General features: G+C 41.5%; 1 protein-coding gene across 1 annotated transcript in view; it reads left to right on the forward strand.

Annotated features, from left to right (window-relative positions):
* The window catches only part of ENPP2 (ectonucleotide pyrophosphatase/phosphodiesterase 2), a 55,696-nt gene that overhangs the window by 36,615 nt on the left and 920 nt on the right, over positions 1 to 18,161 (forward strand). Inside the window, exons 14-24 of the mRNA XM_072851165.1 lie at positions 20 to 51; positions 864 to 991; positions 3,076 to 3,163; positions 3,305 to 3,392; positions 4,316 to 4,485; positions 4,775 to 4,823; positions 8,648 to 8,784; positions 9,280 to 9,415; positions 10,606 to 10,683; positions 13,203 to 13,335; positions 13,960 to 14,116. Of these exons, the coding sequence (XP_072707266.1) occupies positions 20 to 51; positions 864 to 991; positions 3,076 to 3,163; positions 3,305 to 3,392; positions 4,316 to 4,485; positions 4,775 to 4,823; positions 8,648 to 8,784; positions 9,280 to 9,415; positions 10,606 to 10,683; positions 13,203 to 13,335; positions 13,960 to 14,116 (1,196 nt within the window). The remainder of the gene's footprint in view (positions 1 to 19; positions 52 to 863; positions 992 to 3,075; positions 3,164 to 3,304; positions 3,393 to 4,315; positions 4,486 to 4,774; positions 4,824 to 8,647; positions 8,785 to 9,279; positions 9,416 to 10,605; positions 10,684 to 13,202; positions 13,336 to 13,959; positions 14,117 to 18,161) is intronic.

Consider the following 18,161-nt stretch of genomic DNA (forward strand, 5'->3'; position numbering starts at 1 on the left):
TTTTTTCTTTGCTTAACAGATGACCCTAAAGTGATTGTTGCCAACCTTACAGTAAGTATTTAGGACTGGGAGGTATCTCTGTCTACTCTGCACTGCTCACTTCACAGCTTAATTTGGGGCATTATTCAGCTTTCTCTCCTCACGCTTTAGGCAGGAAACCCAACCATTAACATGAATAAAGAGTGTTAAATGGTGCCCTTCATGACTACAGATTGTTTGTCATAAATTCAACTGTTTGCTGCTGTAGTAGCTTTTATAACCTTTTTGGGCAGTGCAGAGCCAGAATCTCCCCGACCATCTTGACTCCCTGAATTGAGTCTATTTATTCATTCCTTCAGAAATGGAAAATAATCTTTTAGGGTAAATATTTTACTAGCACTTTGAAGATGCTGAAAAAGTTCATTTGATAGCCTTCAACTATAACCTTGTTTTTAATGGAAAAAAAAGTGTTTAAAATAAAAGCTGATTAAAAAAAAATATCAGATTTTGTAACCAGATGGCTTTAAATATATCTGCAGACAAGATGTGTTTTAAGCATTCAGCTTTCCTCTGAAACTTAAGCTTTGGTCCGGTTAGAATAAAATTCTTCATCTGTGAGCTAAGTAAGTGTGATGTTTTGCGTGATGCTCTCAAAAAGACTGTCACGAGAATGAAGCTTTCCAAATACATCTTTGAATGACTCCCTGGGCCCTGGTCTTACGTAAATACTGCACAGAAAGGGCTGGACCACGTACTCTAGATGTACACTTTGTTTTCAAGACATCATCAATAATGACCTTAACAGCTTGATTTCTGTAGTTCAAGGTTTTATGCACGTCTAAGCTAACTGACAGCAGTGTCGTTTGTAACCATTTATTTTTCAGTGTAGAAAGCCAGACCAGCACTTCAAGCCTTACTTGAAACAGCACCTGCCTAAACGCTTGCACTACGCTTACAACCGAAGAATTGAGGATGTCCATTTACTGGTGGATCGCAAATGGCATGTAGCAAGGTAAACTCTTGCTTTTGCTTCCATCCTGATTTTCAGCCTTTTTTTCTGAGGAAAAAAGTCACCTGGGATTGCCCTGTCTGTCAACATCCCACTCTTGTACCCCGTGAGCAAGAGGAGTTTTGAACTCCTGGTGAGGTTCAGTCACACTTGGTGCAGGGGGATGTGATCAGAACACAAAATTGTTTTAAAATTTGGGAAAGTCAGTAGCTGGATAGAGGGTAGAAACTCAGATTGGTTTCCTCAAGCAGCTGTGTGTTTTTTGACTGATTAGCTGAAGTATAGGAGCTGATAAGCTTTTTTAATGAGGTACAAGCTTATTCCAACCAGGAAGCAGGGAATATGGGAGGAAGGGGAAGGCATATGCGACCAGGGGATGTTAGGAAACAGGAGGCTGAGTGGATGCAGTGGGTGAATGGAAAGAAAATTGACATAGTGGCAGAGTGGGTGGCCTGAGAACATGTGGAAGGGTGTGACAGGGTGGCCATCAAAGTGCCCGCAGCGTATTGTGTTGCAAAACAAATCCACAGAAAACCAGGATGCTTTAGCTCAGAGGAAACCCTGTTTTGGGTTGTTCTTCCCCATATGCCTCTGAATTTTCAGTTATAAAATATGAGCAATTTTTAATATTCTTAGTTAAAAATTGAGTGAGGAAAAACAAGTTGGCACATGTATGTATAGACTGAACAGGAGAGGAATAGCCTTTGTTTATGAATTGTGCACCCCTTCCTGGTTTAATATATGTTCTTTTTCTTGCTTTGAGCTTTTGACACATGTTGTGTATTACAGCATGAGAATGGCTGGGTCTTTACACATAAAGCTGACTCAGTGGTTCTTGGAAGATGACACAGCTTTTGGCTCATGGTAGTCGGTTACGAGCTTTAAATTATGGTAGGGTTTTTTGCCCATATAGCTGCCAGGCAAACACACAGTGTGTTGTAAGTGTGTTTTGACATCTGTGCTTATCTTTTCATGAATTATGCAAGGATCACTCTGCTGAAGCAGTGAATGAGAAACCCCAATTGCTTTCTTGCATAACTCCACTAGCTGGCTGGCTGGTTGCCCTATACAGTTTCTGTGGCTAGGATTCATGTACATTTCAAAGAATCACACTCTGAGTTTTAGGCCTATAAAAGTTTTAGTTTTAAGAATTTTACTGGAACTGATGGGATGGCCCAACTTGATTTACATTAAATAATTTCTTATTAATTACATCAGACTTTCTTTGGCTTATTTATTCATTAGATTTTCCGAAATCTCATTCACCAATAATTCATTTATTAATGTCACTGTAATTCATTGTATATTCACAGGCAGGAAAATTGTAGTTACAGACCTGACTGCTGTAACTCTAGTAATTTACAAGGCCAAAATCAAACTTTGGCTGAGCATCATTTTATTGCAGAAGAAATTAACTTGTAGGATAATCTGGTCCACTGCATGTATTGCCTGCACATGGCTCTCATAAAACTGTAAAAAAGTACTCTGGAACAAGCTGGTAATTATAATTCCTATGACACAATACTTATTTTTCCACATATTTTGTAAAAAACATACTCAGTAACAAGCTGATCATTAGCGTTCCTATGATACAGCACTTATTTTCTCAGCTATTTATCTTCATTACAATCTTTCTCTTTTCCCTCCAGCTTTGTTTCTGCTCCCCATTTTTGTTTATTGGGTGGAAGGCAAACAGGTGAAAGCACTTTACAGTATTATATGACATTTGCATTGTAACATCACAGAAGTGCTTTCTTAGAAGCCTCTGTTGGCCTTTTGAGGATTGGAAGAGTATGGTACAAAATATCTCCAGTCTGTAGGAGATGATGTGATATGAGAAAGTCTGAGAAAGTAAGTAAATAGATGCTAAGGTTGTTATCAATGAGTCAGAGTTGGCTCTTAGGATTGCACCCTGGTAGTGGGAGCAGAGGGAGTTGGATGAGCCTGAAGTCCCCACTACTGCTATTCAAGAAAGATGAGCAATGCACTGCCTTGTCACCTTATACCTCCTACTCACAAAGTACGTCGTCAGGTCAGCCACCATACCTACACCTTTGAGGAAATTTTCTAATAATTTTTCAATTTAGGAAAGCTGTGGATGTTTACAAGAAACCAACGGGAAAATGTTTCTTCCATGGAGACCATGGCTATGACAACAAGATAAACAGCATGCAGGTATGAGCAATGCAGTGACCTTTGTGGGACGGTCACTGAAGGCAGAAGGAACTGGAGGTCTCTAAAATGTAAATATTTACTGAAAAAAACCCTACCTTTTAATGCTCTTCTCTTGTATTCTTCTCTCTTCTTTTTTTTAAGACTGTCTTTATAGGTTATGGCCCTACATTCAAATACAAGACCAAAGTACCTCCTTTTGAAAATATTGAACTTTACAACATCATGTGTGGTAAGCTACCTGCTTGAGAAATTGGAAGAGAAACACGCTGTTTTAGCTAACAGGGCTTCACTTAGGTACTGTGAGCTCATGCCCTGACTCCCTCCCAGTGTCCCTTCCCCAGTCCCCCCTTCCCAAGCACTTGCTTTTTGGCCAGTAGGGCTGAAGGCACTTCTCAGGGACCTCAGTTTGCTCTACTCCAGCAACTGGCCAATAAAGGGGGTTACCACAGTTTTGCTGCACGCAGCTTGGCAGAGATTGAACACACACCACTACAGTGCGTGGTGTCCACACCTGAGCAGTCTAGGGAGGAGGTTTCTGCTCCAAGACTGCTTCTGCACCTGCATGTCTCATGGAGCAGCTCAGGGGCATCACTTAGTTTTCTATGGCATCTCCTGGTATGATTATGTTTCCTACACTCCTACTGTAGCCATGAAGCAGGATCTGATGATGTATACAGATATTCATTATGATCTTTTCTTTAATAGTGATTTTCCAGGGTAAAAAAACTTTCTAGCCAAAGGTGTAATTCACTTATTTAATTTCTTTTTTCAAACATGAAATACCAAAAAGGTAATTATCCCTTATCTCTAAAGCAGGCGACTAATAACACTGCATTCCAGGTGGTTGGTGTAAGGTCAACATATTGACTGTAGGTTTGCACTGGAAGTTGCAGGAGTAGTTATAAAAAAACTGTTTTCCATTGTCTTGATGCAAATTAACCTTCTTGTTATAAAGGTCACCATACTATTCAGACAGAATTTGCAATTTTATGATTTGGACGAAAGGTTAGTATTTTTATTATGTTAAAAGCATTCATTAACATGTCATGGGTGTAAACAGTATTGCAAATAAATGTCTTAGCTCAGTAGAGATGCTACTGCATACACATTTGCAATCTAACGATCATTCATTTATCTTTGGTGTTTTCATAGATCTGCTTGGATTAAAGCCCGCTCCCAATAATGGCACCCATGGAAGTTTAAATCACCTGCTGAGAGCCAACGTTTATAAACCAACTGTGCCAGATGAAGTTGCTAAACCACTCTATCCTGTCGCTCTACCTGCATCAGATTTTGATATAGGATGTACATGTGATGATAAGGTAGGCATTTAGGATCTGCTGATGCTTCCCCTGTTAGCAGTAGTTGCCTAGTACAGTTGTAGCAATTTTATTTATTTTGAGAGGGTTTGATCTGTAGGAATTTCCCAGATCCTTCCTGTGAAGTGTTTGTGCCTTTTTGGAACAATTATGGCTTTTTGTAAAACAGGAAACAAAAAAATGTTTTAGTGTTTTATAGCACTAGTTTTGTTTTGCTAGATGCCTAGTAAAATGAGATGTCTGAATGCTCCAGTGATCCTAATCTTGTTCCTTTTTCTATATTCTTGAGAAGAACAAGTTGGATGAACTCAACAAGCGCTTTCATGTCAAGGGGACAGAAGGTAAGAGCCCACTGCCTCAGTTAATAAAAGCTATTTGGGGTTTTTTTTGCAAGTTAGTTTGCATCATTGATACCAGACAAACTCCTGCCTTGGTTTAGTTAACGTGTAGTAAACCATCTTTTCAAGTAACTGTCAAAATAGCACATAGGCATACATGAGACGTGGGCAAGATTAAGTGCTGCTCATGTGAGGAAGTGCACACTATATTTTGCTGTAACCAGGACTAAAGGATCACTTAAAGCGATAGGAGTTTTAGCTCTTCCTTTCCATCACTGTTAGGAGGTTTAATCTCCGCTATGGAAGTGGAAAGATGAGGAAAGGAAAGGGAGCATGAGGCAGTGCTCCACTCAACCACAAGCAATAAATGGGGTAAAAAACATAGACCACATCTGCACACTGTGTTTTACCAGTATTGTTCAGGCTTAGGTTTCACCAGGTCAGTGTCAGGAAGGATGGTACAGCTGCTTTGACAATCCCTGACTGGGTCTTTAATGTTTGGTGTTTAGGGTGCAGGTTATCCACTGAAACAAGTGCAGAAATGCTCTGCTGGTTCAGGGATGCTCAGCACAATTCTGTCCCTTGTCAGCATTCAAGTCAACGTTACTCCCAGGAGAAAGCATGTCCTGCTCTCCTGGACACTAGCTCCTGCACCCTCCCTGCTCTATACCAGCGCTGACTTTTGTGTGGCTGCACTCGCAGCCACATCAGGGCTGTGGTCCAGGTTAAAACGTAGCAATAGGACCAGAGGGGAGAGGTTGGGAACTGCTTTTCTGAGCAGCAATACTGACTGAAAGGCACACCAAAGCAGAGCTTTCCTTCTCACAGCTGTGATCCAGTTCAGCATAACAATTCACAGCATTCCCCTCACCATAACAATTGTCCACATTAGCAAATTATGAAGCTTTGAGTTTAGACCTGGACTTTTGAGATACTTCAAATTATATTGCTCAGATGACTAAGGAGATTTTTTTAAAAAAATTCCCTTGTGTAGCTAATTCTTCAGTTTTTCTGTTGTGAACAGGCAATGCCTCCTATCCTTTAGTTTCTAGAGGTGAAATTATTCTTTTTCTTTGTGAATTAAATTGCCTTTCTGCAGCATTCCTCTTGTTAAACTGATTTTTCCAGTTAGTGAAGAGCTACTCCCTGCTGTGGCAATTTCTGGAATCAGGAAAAAAACACCCTCGCCATTGTACTCCTAGATATCTCAACATCTTTATTTTGGTTTAAGGTTTTGATGCTTCTTCACTTCAGTAGTATAAAAATAGTATTTTTGATGTATTTTAAGATATACACATTTAAACCAATTTCACTTACTCATTTGTAAGTTGTCTGTTATGAAGTGCCCCTTATTCAAACACAAGCAGTTCTGCTACCTGCAAGTTATTTTGTTGTATTTTATGACAGGCTGGGTAGCATCTGTTCAGGGATCTTCCTGCGTTTAGTTGGTAATTCCCTTCTCTCACATAGCGCACCATGCATATTTAGCTGATGTTGTTATTCACATGCAGAAGAAAAAAGATTCCTTTAGCTTCTCTTGAATAAAACAAGTTTATCATCTTTGTCCTTAGACAAGGCTTTTCCTACTTTTCTTTCTTTTGTCTTATAAAAATATCCTCTATTTGGACACAAACACTGATAAAACGTGCCCTTTTCTTTCAGGTTAAATGCCGATCTGTGAAGAGTGTTAGGCCGCTTTCCTTGTTTCTATGTTTTGATTTCCAAAAGCAAGCTAAGCCCGTTTGCCAAATGGTTATAAAAATCAATGAACTGTGCAGCACAATGCAAGATTAGCCAGGAAATTTATTTTTTGTCTGTCTTTCAATTATTTTTTTGTCTTTTTATAAGCAAGCTTATCAGAGGTACCTACTGATGTTTAACCATAACATATCACCAAGACAGAAGAAAACCAAGTTTTGCAGAGTTAGAGGTGTCTTTTTGTAGCTAAAGTTAGGAAAGGGGTTTTTTTGTTTGTTTCTTTTCTTTGATATTACTGACAGATAGTAGCACATCAGTTTTCAGAACATCACCTGTATCAGCCAAGCGGAAAAAAATACTCTTTTAATGGGTGAGCACCTTTGCCTCCCTTTTGCGAGGGACTTTACAAAAAACACAGGAAGGAGAGAAAGTCTGGAGAAGAGTGCAGGAGCGGTAGGATAGGGGCAGATTTAAAGATACAAAAAAGTGCTTTTCATCTCCTGTGTGACTGAAATGTGGACACGAAGATCCTTGTGGAGTCTCCTGCGTTTGGAGAAACACCCTCTCTCTATGCTATGACCCCAACAAGCTTTCAGGTGCAGAAGGGACTTTTAACCTCAAAGTGGGTTGTGAGTCTGGAACGGGGATCCCAACCAAAAATATTGAAGAACTGCTGCTCTCTCTGTTACAAGATTTCCTTAGCAGTTATTCAGGGTCAGTATCCCATTAAGGATCACTGTAAAATCAGCATGTGTTGGAAAGCCAACCCCTTTTTTTTCACAGAATCACAGAACCGTATAGGTTGGAAAAGACCTTTAAGATCATCGAGTCCAACCGTAAACCTAACGCTACCAAGACCACCACTAGACCATGTCCCTAAGCACCTCATCCAAACGTCTTTTAAATACTTCCAGGGATGGCAACTCAACCACTTCCCTGGGCAGCCTGTTCCAATGCTTGACAACCCTTTCAGTGAAGTAAAATTTCCTAATATCCAGTCTAAACCTCCCCTGGCGCAACCTGAGGCCATTTCCTCTTGTCCTATCGCTTGTTACCTGGGAGAAGAGACCAACACCCACCTCTCTACAACCTCCTTTCAGGTAGTTGTAGAGAGCAATAAGGTCTCCCCTCAGCCTCCTTTTCTCCAGGCTAAACAACCCCAGTTCCCTCAGCCGCTCCTCATAAGACTTCTGCTCCAGACCCTTCACCAGCTTCGTTGCCCTTCTCTGGACACGCTCCAGCACCTCAATGTCTCTCTTGCAGTGAGGGACCCAAAACTGAACACAGTATTCAAGGTGCAGCCTCACCAGTGCTGAGTACAGGGGCACGATCACTTCCCTAGTCCTGCTGACCACACTATTTTTGATACAAGCCAGGATGCCATTGGCTTTCTTGGCCACCTGAGCACACTGCTGGCTCATATTCAGCCAGCTGTCAACCAACACCCCCAGGTCCTTTTCTGCCTGGCAGCTTTCCAGCCACTCTTCCCCAAGCCTGTAGCGTTGCATGGGGTTGTTGTGACTCAAGTGCAGGACCTTGCACTTGGCCTCGTTGAATCTCATACAACTGGCCTCAGCCCATCGATCCAGCCTGTCCAGGTCCCTCTGTAGAGCCTTCCTCCCCTCAAGCAGATCAACACTCCCACACAACTTGGTGTCATCTGCAAACTTACAGAGGGTGCACTTGATCCCTTCATCCAGATCATTGATAAAGATATTAAACAGGACTGGCCCCAGCACAGAGCCCTGGGGAACACCACTTGTGACCGGCCACCAACTGGAGTAAACTCCATTCACCACCACTCTCTGGGCCCGGCCATCCAGCCAGTTCTTAACCCAGCGAAGAGTACACCCATCCAAGCCATGAGCAGCCAGTTTCTCCAGGAGAATGCTGTGGGAAACCGTGTCAAAGGCTTTACTGAAGTCTAGATAGACAACATCCACAGCCTTTCCCTCATCCACTAGGTGGGTCACCTTGTCATAGAAGGAGATCAGGTTGGTCAAGCAGGACCTGCCTTTCCTGAACCCATGCTGGCTGGGCTTGATCCCTTGGTTATCCCTTGCTTATCCTTGGTTTCATCTTTAAGGCTTTCAGTAATAAATGTAAATGTAATTTTTTCTGATCTGTAGAGAAGCATCTCCTATATGGGCGCCCTGCAGTACTGTACCGCACAAAATACAATATCTTGCATCACCATGACTTTGAAAGTGGCTACAGTGAAACATTCCTGATGCCTCTGTGGACATCCTACACTATTTCCAAACAGGTCAGTGCTGTCTTTGCTCTTGGAAAGTGCTTAAAAAATCCTGGGGAAATCTGTTCGGTAGCTTTATTCTTGAAGTCCTAAAATTCGCCTTCCCCAAGTAGAGTTTCCCACCAGAAATTATGTCAAATACCATTCAAATCAATCCCAAAATCCCTTTTTTCCTTCAGGAGAAAAGAGTTTTAAGGCAGAAGGGCTGTTCTGTATTTCTGTTCCGGTTTTCATTTTCTTTCTAAGTTTTGCTCGATGGGGGTTTGTTTTATTATGACAGCATAATCAATGGATTCATTTGAATTACTTCCCATGGTGACTTCTGCTACCGGAAGGAGGGGTGCTGCGGCAGGTACAGGAGCAGGACTTGGTTGTACAGCTGGGTGCTTTATTTTACTCCACACAAGGCCTTCCATCTAATCTGTCGGCTATATGAAATTGTTTTCTTTTGGCTATAAATGCTGGAATTACCTTTCTTGTAATTTCTGTGTATGTTCCTCAATGCAGGCAGAGGTATCGGGTGTCCCAGAGCACCTGGCCAGCTGTGTGAGGCCCGACCTCCGCATTTCTCCAGGAAACAGCCAGAGCTGCGCAGCCTACAGAGGCGACAAACAGCTCTCCTATGGCTTCCTTTTCCCTCCCCGTAAGTTCAGATAACTTTTTAATACCTAGAGCTTTTCTAATTTTCTTTTCTGTTAGGGAAAACCTTAGGTATGAAAAAAACCTCCCATCAGATATAAACAGACTAAGGGCTTTTTTGAGATTGTTGGGAAAGAATATAGGTAGGAATGGTTTAATTTCCCCCACTCTGGGGTGATTTCTGCCCCTCTGATGTCTTCTCAGAGGAGCCGCTTCTGCACCGGTGTCACATACAGGGCTAAATGGAATGGATACATTATCCTTGCTGAGGACCAAGGGCCCAACGCCACAAGTTGCTATCATGGCTGTAGTCCCTCGACTCTGCAAGAGATGCTCCAAACTGGTGCCCAGCTTCATGCACCAAAAATGAAGTGTCCCAGTTTAGTTAATAAAAATAAAGGTGAACAAGGAATTGCACAGACTAGGAGTACAAGCTAGAAGACAATCTTCAAAAGCTGGCCCTTTGAAGTCAGTGGATAGATACCAGCTTATATGAACTGGGAATCTAGTCAGAGGTTTTAATTTTGGATTCATACAGCAGAAAGATAAACATATATTTAATTTATAAATCCATATTGGACACTTGCATACTGTAAAAATTTCTGCCATCCTATAGAAACAGTGCTAGTAGAACACCTGTGTTAAATGAGTGTCCTGAATTCTTCTGTTGCAGTTACATTGCTTTAGTCTTGGAGCAATGATCTTCTGGGATTAGTAAATGTTCAAAGGACACAACTGTCTCACAGCTGTGAACTTAATTGCTCTGCCTTCCTCACTCAGTGGCTGAAATATTTGATGGTGGATTTCTGATATGGAATTACAGGTGCAGAGGCTTGCTCAGAACTAGAAGACAATCACACACTCCTCTCCCTGGAAACTGTGTGCATCTTTTGTAAAAGCCTGCAGAGCAGCTCTCTGAGTTTTGAGACTACAAAAATATATGAGCTATAAAAATATTTTTAAATGGTTGACACTTGAAGCAAAGATAAAATCCTTACTTTCCATGTCCAGCTGTCACATTAAAGAAAAACTTTATTTATATAATGTCCACTTCTGAATATAGCATTCAGATTGCTGTTTAGCTTATAGTATTCCCTTTGGTTGATCTCTGAAGCCATTTTTCAAAATATTTTTATGTTACTTGAATTTCTGATATTTCACCTTATTAATATTTTTATGGTTTATTTTTTTCAGAATTAAGTTCCTCTGCAGAAGCAAAATACGATGCTTTTCTAATAACAAATATCATTCCAATGTATCCTGCCTTCAAAAGTAAGTACCCTTTCCATGGCTTTACATCTCTTTCCCAAAATTTTATTTTTTAGATGATGTGTGTGTTGGACTATGGAATGAATTGATGGGAGAAGTTTAGAACATAAAGTTCAGTTACCTGTAGCCAGCAGATAATACATGTGGCCACCTGTATAGTTCTAGGTATAGGCAGGCAAAATAACACAAGAAAGGTTTAAGCTTTAAGAAAGGTTTATTTTCCTTGGTACTGGGCTAAGATAAGAGCACAGACGTGCTGTAGTTCAGCAATTTTGCTTCATGCCACAGTAATTCAGTTTGTGCAAGACCATTCAGATTTTCTTGTCTGTAGCCCAAGCTAGTGCAGAGCGTACTGAGGCAACATGTTTTTTCTTCTCAACTGGAGCCGCCTGGGATTGTGTACTTAGCATGTTGCTGTAGTTCAGGGACAAGTGATTATTTTTTATTTTCTATTCATGTCTTTAGAGGGAGACCAAACATATTTATTACCTATAAAGAAAAAGGAAGAGGAAAACAATTTATGGAAAATGAGGAATGACTTAAACCTGGCTGAAACTTTCAGTGCTGCAGGGATATAATATTAATGTTTCTTTTGTCTGCACATCCCTTTTCTCTCTAGTTTTGCCAAGAGGTAGGAAAACCATCAGACTATTCTGGTGGCATTTTTGGCTTGGCAGGAATTGAGAAGCCTTGGAAGAATCTCAAGAGCCTGTTCTTGTGAGATTTCCAATTCAGATTTTAGGCCAGAGAGGTTTGGATAAACATCAAAGCCTATGGGAGGCTTTTTCTTTTTAACCAGAAAAGAGCGTTTTTAACTGAAAAACCTCTGAGTAGGAACAAGTGGTGATGTTTGCTGGAAATCTGAGCAAAGGCACTTAACTGATTACAGAGGGCAAAATTATTGGGGATTTCCCACTCTCAAATCACTTAATAAAAATGCTCTTTATGCTAATGTTAGTCTAAGCAAATTAGCTGAGATGCTAATCACAGGAGAAAAACTCGCCACCAGCAGCTCATTTTGTTTAGTGGCCTTCCTCTTCATCACAAGTGGGTGAAGGATTCCCTGAGAACAAATGCTGGAACTAACATCATTCCTGGGGAGTTATGAACCGCTACGTGTGTGCAGCTTGCAATGTAGAGAGCTGATTGTAAGCTCATTATACGGAGCTTTTTCCACAACAGGGAAAATACAAGGTGGCAGTTTTGTGTTATGCTGGCTTTGGTGGCAGTGCTGGCTGCAGAGGCCCTTCCTCTGCTTTGTTTTTTTAATTCACTGTCCCATCCCATCCCCTCAGGCAATAATGCTGTATCCATCTTTTCTGTAGTGAGTCTGGCTTAAGCAGCTCCTGTTTGCTGGAGCTGCAGGATGATGCCCCTGGGCTGGCCCCCGGTTGCACTGGCATTGCTGTCTATGTGGCTGCAATGGGAACCCAAGTGGGAAACTGATTCAGCTGGAAAACTCAAGGGGGGGGGGGGGGAAGCTTTCCTTTTTGAGCTATTTTTATTGTTAAGGCTGATGCATTGGAGGAGCGAGCAGCTGGAGGAGTGGTACTGCCAAGTGGTTACCGCAGCTGAGGTTCTTGTTAGACCATTGCTTGTGGGGCCCTCTGCATCAGCCTGAGCAGGGAGTTCATGTGGCACTGAGCAGTCTTAGGACAAGGCATACCTGGCAACTTGCTGAGGCTGGCATTGCCATCAGCACTGGGGAACCATGGACTTAACGGCCTGAGCTGGCAAGACAAAAGTTAAACTTTTACAAGTTTGAGATGCTTTGTTTACACACATTTCTGTTAGTGTCAAAATAAAAAGGAAAAAATAAGGAAAAGAATTATGTAACTGGAGATTTCAGTGTGTTTCCCGTCTCTGCAAGCATCTTAACAAGTTAAGGTTGAGGAGGATGTAGTGGGAGAAAGAGTAGCACACTCTTCCCAAAAGTTGCTGTAATGAGATGCCATACCTTAATTTGGTCATCCTTGATGGCACCTAATTTAAAAGTTGGACATTTTGTATCCAAGGAGAATTTCACTGGAAGAATATGACCTTTGTACTTCCCTTTCTTTTAAAATGTTTGTGTTTTGCTTTTAATCATGGTGCTGTTTCCTTTCTAGAATTAAAAAAACGGCACCATTCCCTGTAACTAGATAAGAAAGACAAAGGAAGTGTTTACAGGGACATCAAAAGCATGTGAATAGCTGTTTCTACTGCTTGGTGAAGGAACAGCAAGCTCTCTGTGCAATGTCTATGGCAATGCCAGCCTGGGAGTGGTACAGTGCATTTCCTTTATCACTGGTTGGGGAAAAAAATCAACAGAGCAAAGAAGTCTGAATAGGCTTTATTGACCAAACTGAATGAAGCTGCAGTAAATCTGTAATGCTTAGTCTTTAATTTCCCCTGCCATTGTGTGAATGATATCCACTGGATTTTTATTTTCAGGGAAAAAAAAAAATTTTATATTTTTTGACATGTTTTGGCTTATCCAGATTTTGGTGTGTTTATTCTGTGTTGGTTGTTTTCCCCCACAGAGGTATGGAACTATTTCCAAAGGGTTTTGGTGAAGAGATATGCCACTGAGCGAAACGGAGTCAATGTTATAAGTGGACCAATCTTTGACTATGACTATGATGGTTTACATGACACACCTGACAAAATAAAACAGTAAGAGTTTGTCTTTAAATTGGTTTGCTGTTGTTTCTCTTAATGGTGGCTTTATCTTAAACAATTCGTTATCTGCACATTATTCAATTTCTGGGAGGAGATATAATTTTCTAGCTCTTTCTAAAAGTATTGTTCATCAGGACTGAATGCCCCTGTAGGTAGGACAGTAGTAAAAATAAGGAAATGGCAATTCAGCAGGTAACTGTTCACCTTGACTTTGAAATTACATGTTCATTCATCCTTGAGATGAAGCTGAATTTTGTTCCAAATAATCTATTTTCTCTAAAAATCTCCAGAACTTGAGAGTTGACAACTGGATACCAGAACAAACCATAGCAGTGCTATTGAGTTAGTTACTCAAGTCTTTCGTTAATTCAGTAATGCTTTCTCTCTATGTCTCTGAACTGAAGAAGCCTTTCAGCACTGGCATGTGGTATTTCTATAACACAGTATCAAAACATGAACTAATTGAATGCTCATTTTCAGGCAGTGTCTAGGAATCAAACACATCTCAACAATGTATGTGTGTCCTCACACATAGGGGAGGAAACTCCATGCTATTTGTGTAACCTTCTTCCAAACAGGTTTATCCTTTGTGGATAAATGTTTGCTTTATTCCCCCAGGTTTGTGGAAGGCAGCGCCATCCCCATTCCTACTCATTACTACATCATCATAACCAGCTGCTTAGATTTCACTCAGCCAGCCGACAAGTGTGATGGACCACTCTCCGTTCTCTCGTACATCCTTCCCCACCGGCCTGACAATGATGAAAGCTGCAATGTAAGTTCTTCTGTACTACTGTAACCCCATGCTAAATATGTCCCTGGGACATGTGAAACCCCATTACAGTCAGATACTAGTGCTCACTGATGTCTTGAATGAAAGCACAGGGTAGGACTCTATTAAATGTCGTGTTCAACTCATTAGACAAAAGCACTCCTCCATGGTATCAGAGAAAATATGGAACTATTACTGCATCTAAAATTGTCTGGAAGAGCTGACATACACTACATTGTCAGTAAACAACCTGTGGGCTTCTATGTTTTGGCAGACACTGTCAGTATAACCTCAGAGCAGACTGGGGGGAGGTTGTGTGCGTAGATGTATTGTGCTGGCAGCCAGCCTGATGTTTTTATTGAGGTCTGTTTCCATGTGCAGGTACAATATAGTCTGTCTGCTATGGCAGTCTGGGTGTATCAGACAGCATGATTACATCCAACCCACACAGTATTAAAACTATATGGTAAAACCTGCCGAGGGTAGAGTGCCAGCTCTTGCTGTTTCCAGAACATGTCTTGATTCAAGGGAAAAGTTTGGATTCTCATTACCAGAGGTGACCAGACACCCTCCTGGTTCCTTTCCTATCTTCCCTTAGGATGCAAGATCCTATAGTGTAAGAATCTTGGTGAAGTACAAAGGCTTTGGTCTGGTCAGCACTGCAGAAAGTAACACGCACACTCGGCAGCTGATCGTGTGGCAGGAGAGCAGTCTGGTCCCCATGGGCTCCGGCGCTCTGCAAGGACAGTAGTCCTTCCAGGCAGCTGTATTTAGACTTGTCCTTCCGCCTGAACTTGTTCTCCCATTACACAGCTGTGTGGATTCCTGCACACAGACACTTCACTATAGGCTGCCAGGAGACCGTTTCCTGAATGAACGCATTAATGTTATGAATTTTGTATTGGCACAAAAAGTTAAGACTTCTATTCCAGCTACAGGCAGAAATAGTCATTCCAACTCTGTACACAATTCACCTGGAACACTGTCTCTTTCTCATTCATCAAACATCGCCTGCCTTCAGGTCCCTCTTTTTAAAACCATGCTTTTGGAGCAGTATCCCTCTCTCTTGAGCAAGTCTGGCTTCCCCCTGTTTAGACTCTTAACTGCTTTGTGTAGAGCTGTCTTCCACCAGAAGTCTCGGAAAGTTCTACATATTTCATTGTGGTTTTTCTCTGGACTGCCTTCCTCTGAATCAAGGTCCAGTTGGTGATCTGGAAGTTACTAATCTGGCAGTTATTAGTGCCTCTGTCCTTGTATCTCTGCCCATATGTAATTTTATGACAAAGTAAATTTTTTTTCCTCCCTATATTGTGTGTCACGGTCCTCTTAAACTGCTGAAATCTTTTTATGAACTATTTAGAATAATGGCCTCTTCTGCTCTTCAATTTCTTATATTCCAACCCAGGCTTCTTTTCTCTATAGGACATGCTACTTACGGTGTACATATTTACAGTTCTCGGAGGAACTTTGGTGCTACTACAAGGTCATTAGCAGATATTTGTCTATGCTTTTTACATAGCAAAGAACCACTCCAAAAATATTTAAATGCAGCTCTTGAATGAAAATACAGTTAGGCAAAATTTTGCCATCAAATACAGTGTCAGTCTTACTTTTGCACATGGTGTTCCATCTGATTTGTTCAAAGAAGTGATTGTGTAAAACCTCACATACTTCATGGATGAAATGCATGGGATAATATAAGAATTTTTCCTTAACCTCTCCACAGCTTTCTTTTAAGATCTGAAGAAATATTAGCTTTCCCTCCGCTTTGCTCTTGTTGCACACACTTTCTCTCTCTTCACACGGCCGTTGGAGAACACCACTACTCTTCTCATTTGAATTTGTTCCATTTCCAAACTGTGTTTATTCATGGTGAGGTTATACCCATTTATTCTTGTGTCAACATTTTTCTATGGCTTAAATAGCCCTTCACTGGACTTCTTCAGGATTTACCCTAGTGATGATTTATGATGATTCTCAAGGTATATACTTCTCTCTATTCATGGGCGACCCAGGATCTTTTTTGCTCTTCTTGTAAGAGAGGATGAGCATTTTAGTAGCCTTCCTATGCATCTGTTCCAGTCTGATTTTTTTTTTTTTTTTTTTTTTTTCCCCTGGAACATGAACGTGATGAAGTACTCCAGCTGAGATCTCAAAGTGAAAATGGTTTTCTTTCCACTGGACACAACTCCTCTGATACAGATTTGCTTTTTCCATAGTTGTGTTATAATGGTGGCTCACAATCATGCACAACCAGTACACCCAGGTCCTTCTCTTCTATCTGCTGTTTCATCTGAGAAGCTCCCAGCTTAGCAGAAATTTTTGCTGTCAATGTGGATAACCCAGTTTCATACTATACCAGGGACTCCCCCGTCTGCATCCTCCAGTATGTTATTCCAGTCTTCCTGCATTGACAGGAGCTCCCAATTTTATTTTATTTTATTTTTTTTTAACTAGCGCACTAATGACCTTGGCACAAAAACCATGTATGAAAACATTACACAAAATGTTTTCCAAGACCAAAGCTGGAGGAACCCTACTAGAAACTTCCTCTAGGCCACTATTTTCCCTTTCAGAAAAACCTTTAAATTTCTCTTTTAATAAGCGAGTTCCTCACCCACCTGTCTACACTCTGATCATGTTCAGCTTTCCAGCTAATAATTTGATATCCAGAGAGATTCTTTTGTCCAGAATATCTGGCATCTTTTCCAGTGTATTTTAAGTTAGCCTCCTAATTGATTGCCTATTTCTATTTACCTGCATATTTTCAATTGTTTTTTTTTCCTTCTAAGACTCACTGTACTATTGAGGTGAGACTAACCAGCACAGATGGATAAAACTATCATTTTAAATGTATACACTTTATTTGTTATTCTGCAGTAATATAATACCATGTTAGCTGATCACTGTGTTTAAAATCGTTGCTGCTGGACCCGAGGTTTCATTGGCCAGTTGTGGAATGGAAAAACTAAAACCTAGATCAGTTGATTGATTTTCTGGGGTCATGCAAATGCTGTCTTTCTGGACTTGGTTTAAAACCAACCTCACAGTCCTGTGATTTATTCTTATTGCAGATCTTTTGCAAACTCTTAGGAATCCTCCTTGTATTCAGAAAAGTGAGCTTTGTAGCAATGGGACTTCCCTTTAGCTCTGTAAACTGCAGATTTCCTGCTCAGAAGGAAGGCTTGAAGACAACAGAAATGTCACAGTGATTGCCTTTGCAGTAATGACCCTGTTGAGGCCTGTTTGCAGACTAGCAACCTGATTGCCAGGCTGAAGGCTGAGCAAGGGGCTTCCTGCAGTTTCCTGCAGCTTCCAGCTGCTGGAGCATGGCACTGCAGGCGAAGGGGAGCAAGCAGGGCATGCTTCCTTCTTTTCCTTCTTAAGCTGCATCTCTCTTTTCGTGCTCCAGAGCTGGTTTTGGGCCTCAGGTTGCTAGCGACGTGGAGAGGAAAGTTGGTTTGGAGCTGAAAAGCTTCAAAACAGACAAGTGTTGACTGGGTCATGGACGTTTGCTTTAGAGCAACCGGCTGTGACCTAGCTGGTACTTCATGTCCTCTCTGTGCAAATGATCACGCTCACCCTCCTGGCCTTTGCGGGGTGACCCACAGCCTGGTCTGTGGCACATCTACTGCATTGGGTAGGCTCTGGCATTGCTGAAGCTTAGTCTTGAACGGTGAGAGGATCACTTTGTAGGAGGACATGGCTGAGACAGTCAGAAAGGGGCTCATTTTCAGGAGTAAACCCAGAAATGGAGTTTTATCAGCAAGATTTCCAAGACACATGGGGTCCAAATGTCCGGAGGCACAACCCTCCTTTCCTAACTTGCTTCCCCGACAGCGGTGTAGGCGTACCAGCCTGAGAGGCTAAAGGAGGAAAAGTCCTGTTCGCTCTGTCCTTTTCCCACGTCTGCTCCCTGCTGTGCAGTCCCCAGGGCTGGCTGCAATGCTCATGGGACACGTTGCTAGGCTGGTTAACGCACTCAAATAGCCAGTACTGCAGTGTTTTGCAGTGTGGATTTTCTCATGTGTTAGTGAGTTACATTAGT

This window comes from Ciconia boyciana, chromosome 2 (assembly GCF_034638445.1).
Source record: "Ciconia boyciana chromosome 2, ASM3463844v1, whole genome shotgun sequence".
In the NCBI taxonomy this organism is placed as follows: Eukaryota; Metazoa; Chordata; class Aves; order Ciconiiformes; family Ciconiidae; genus Ciconia; species Ciconia boyciana.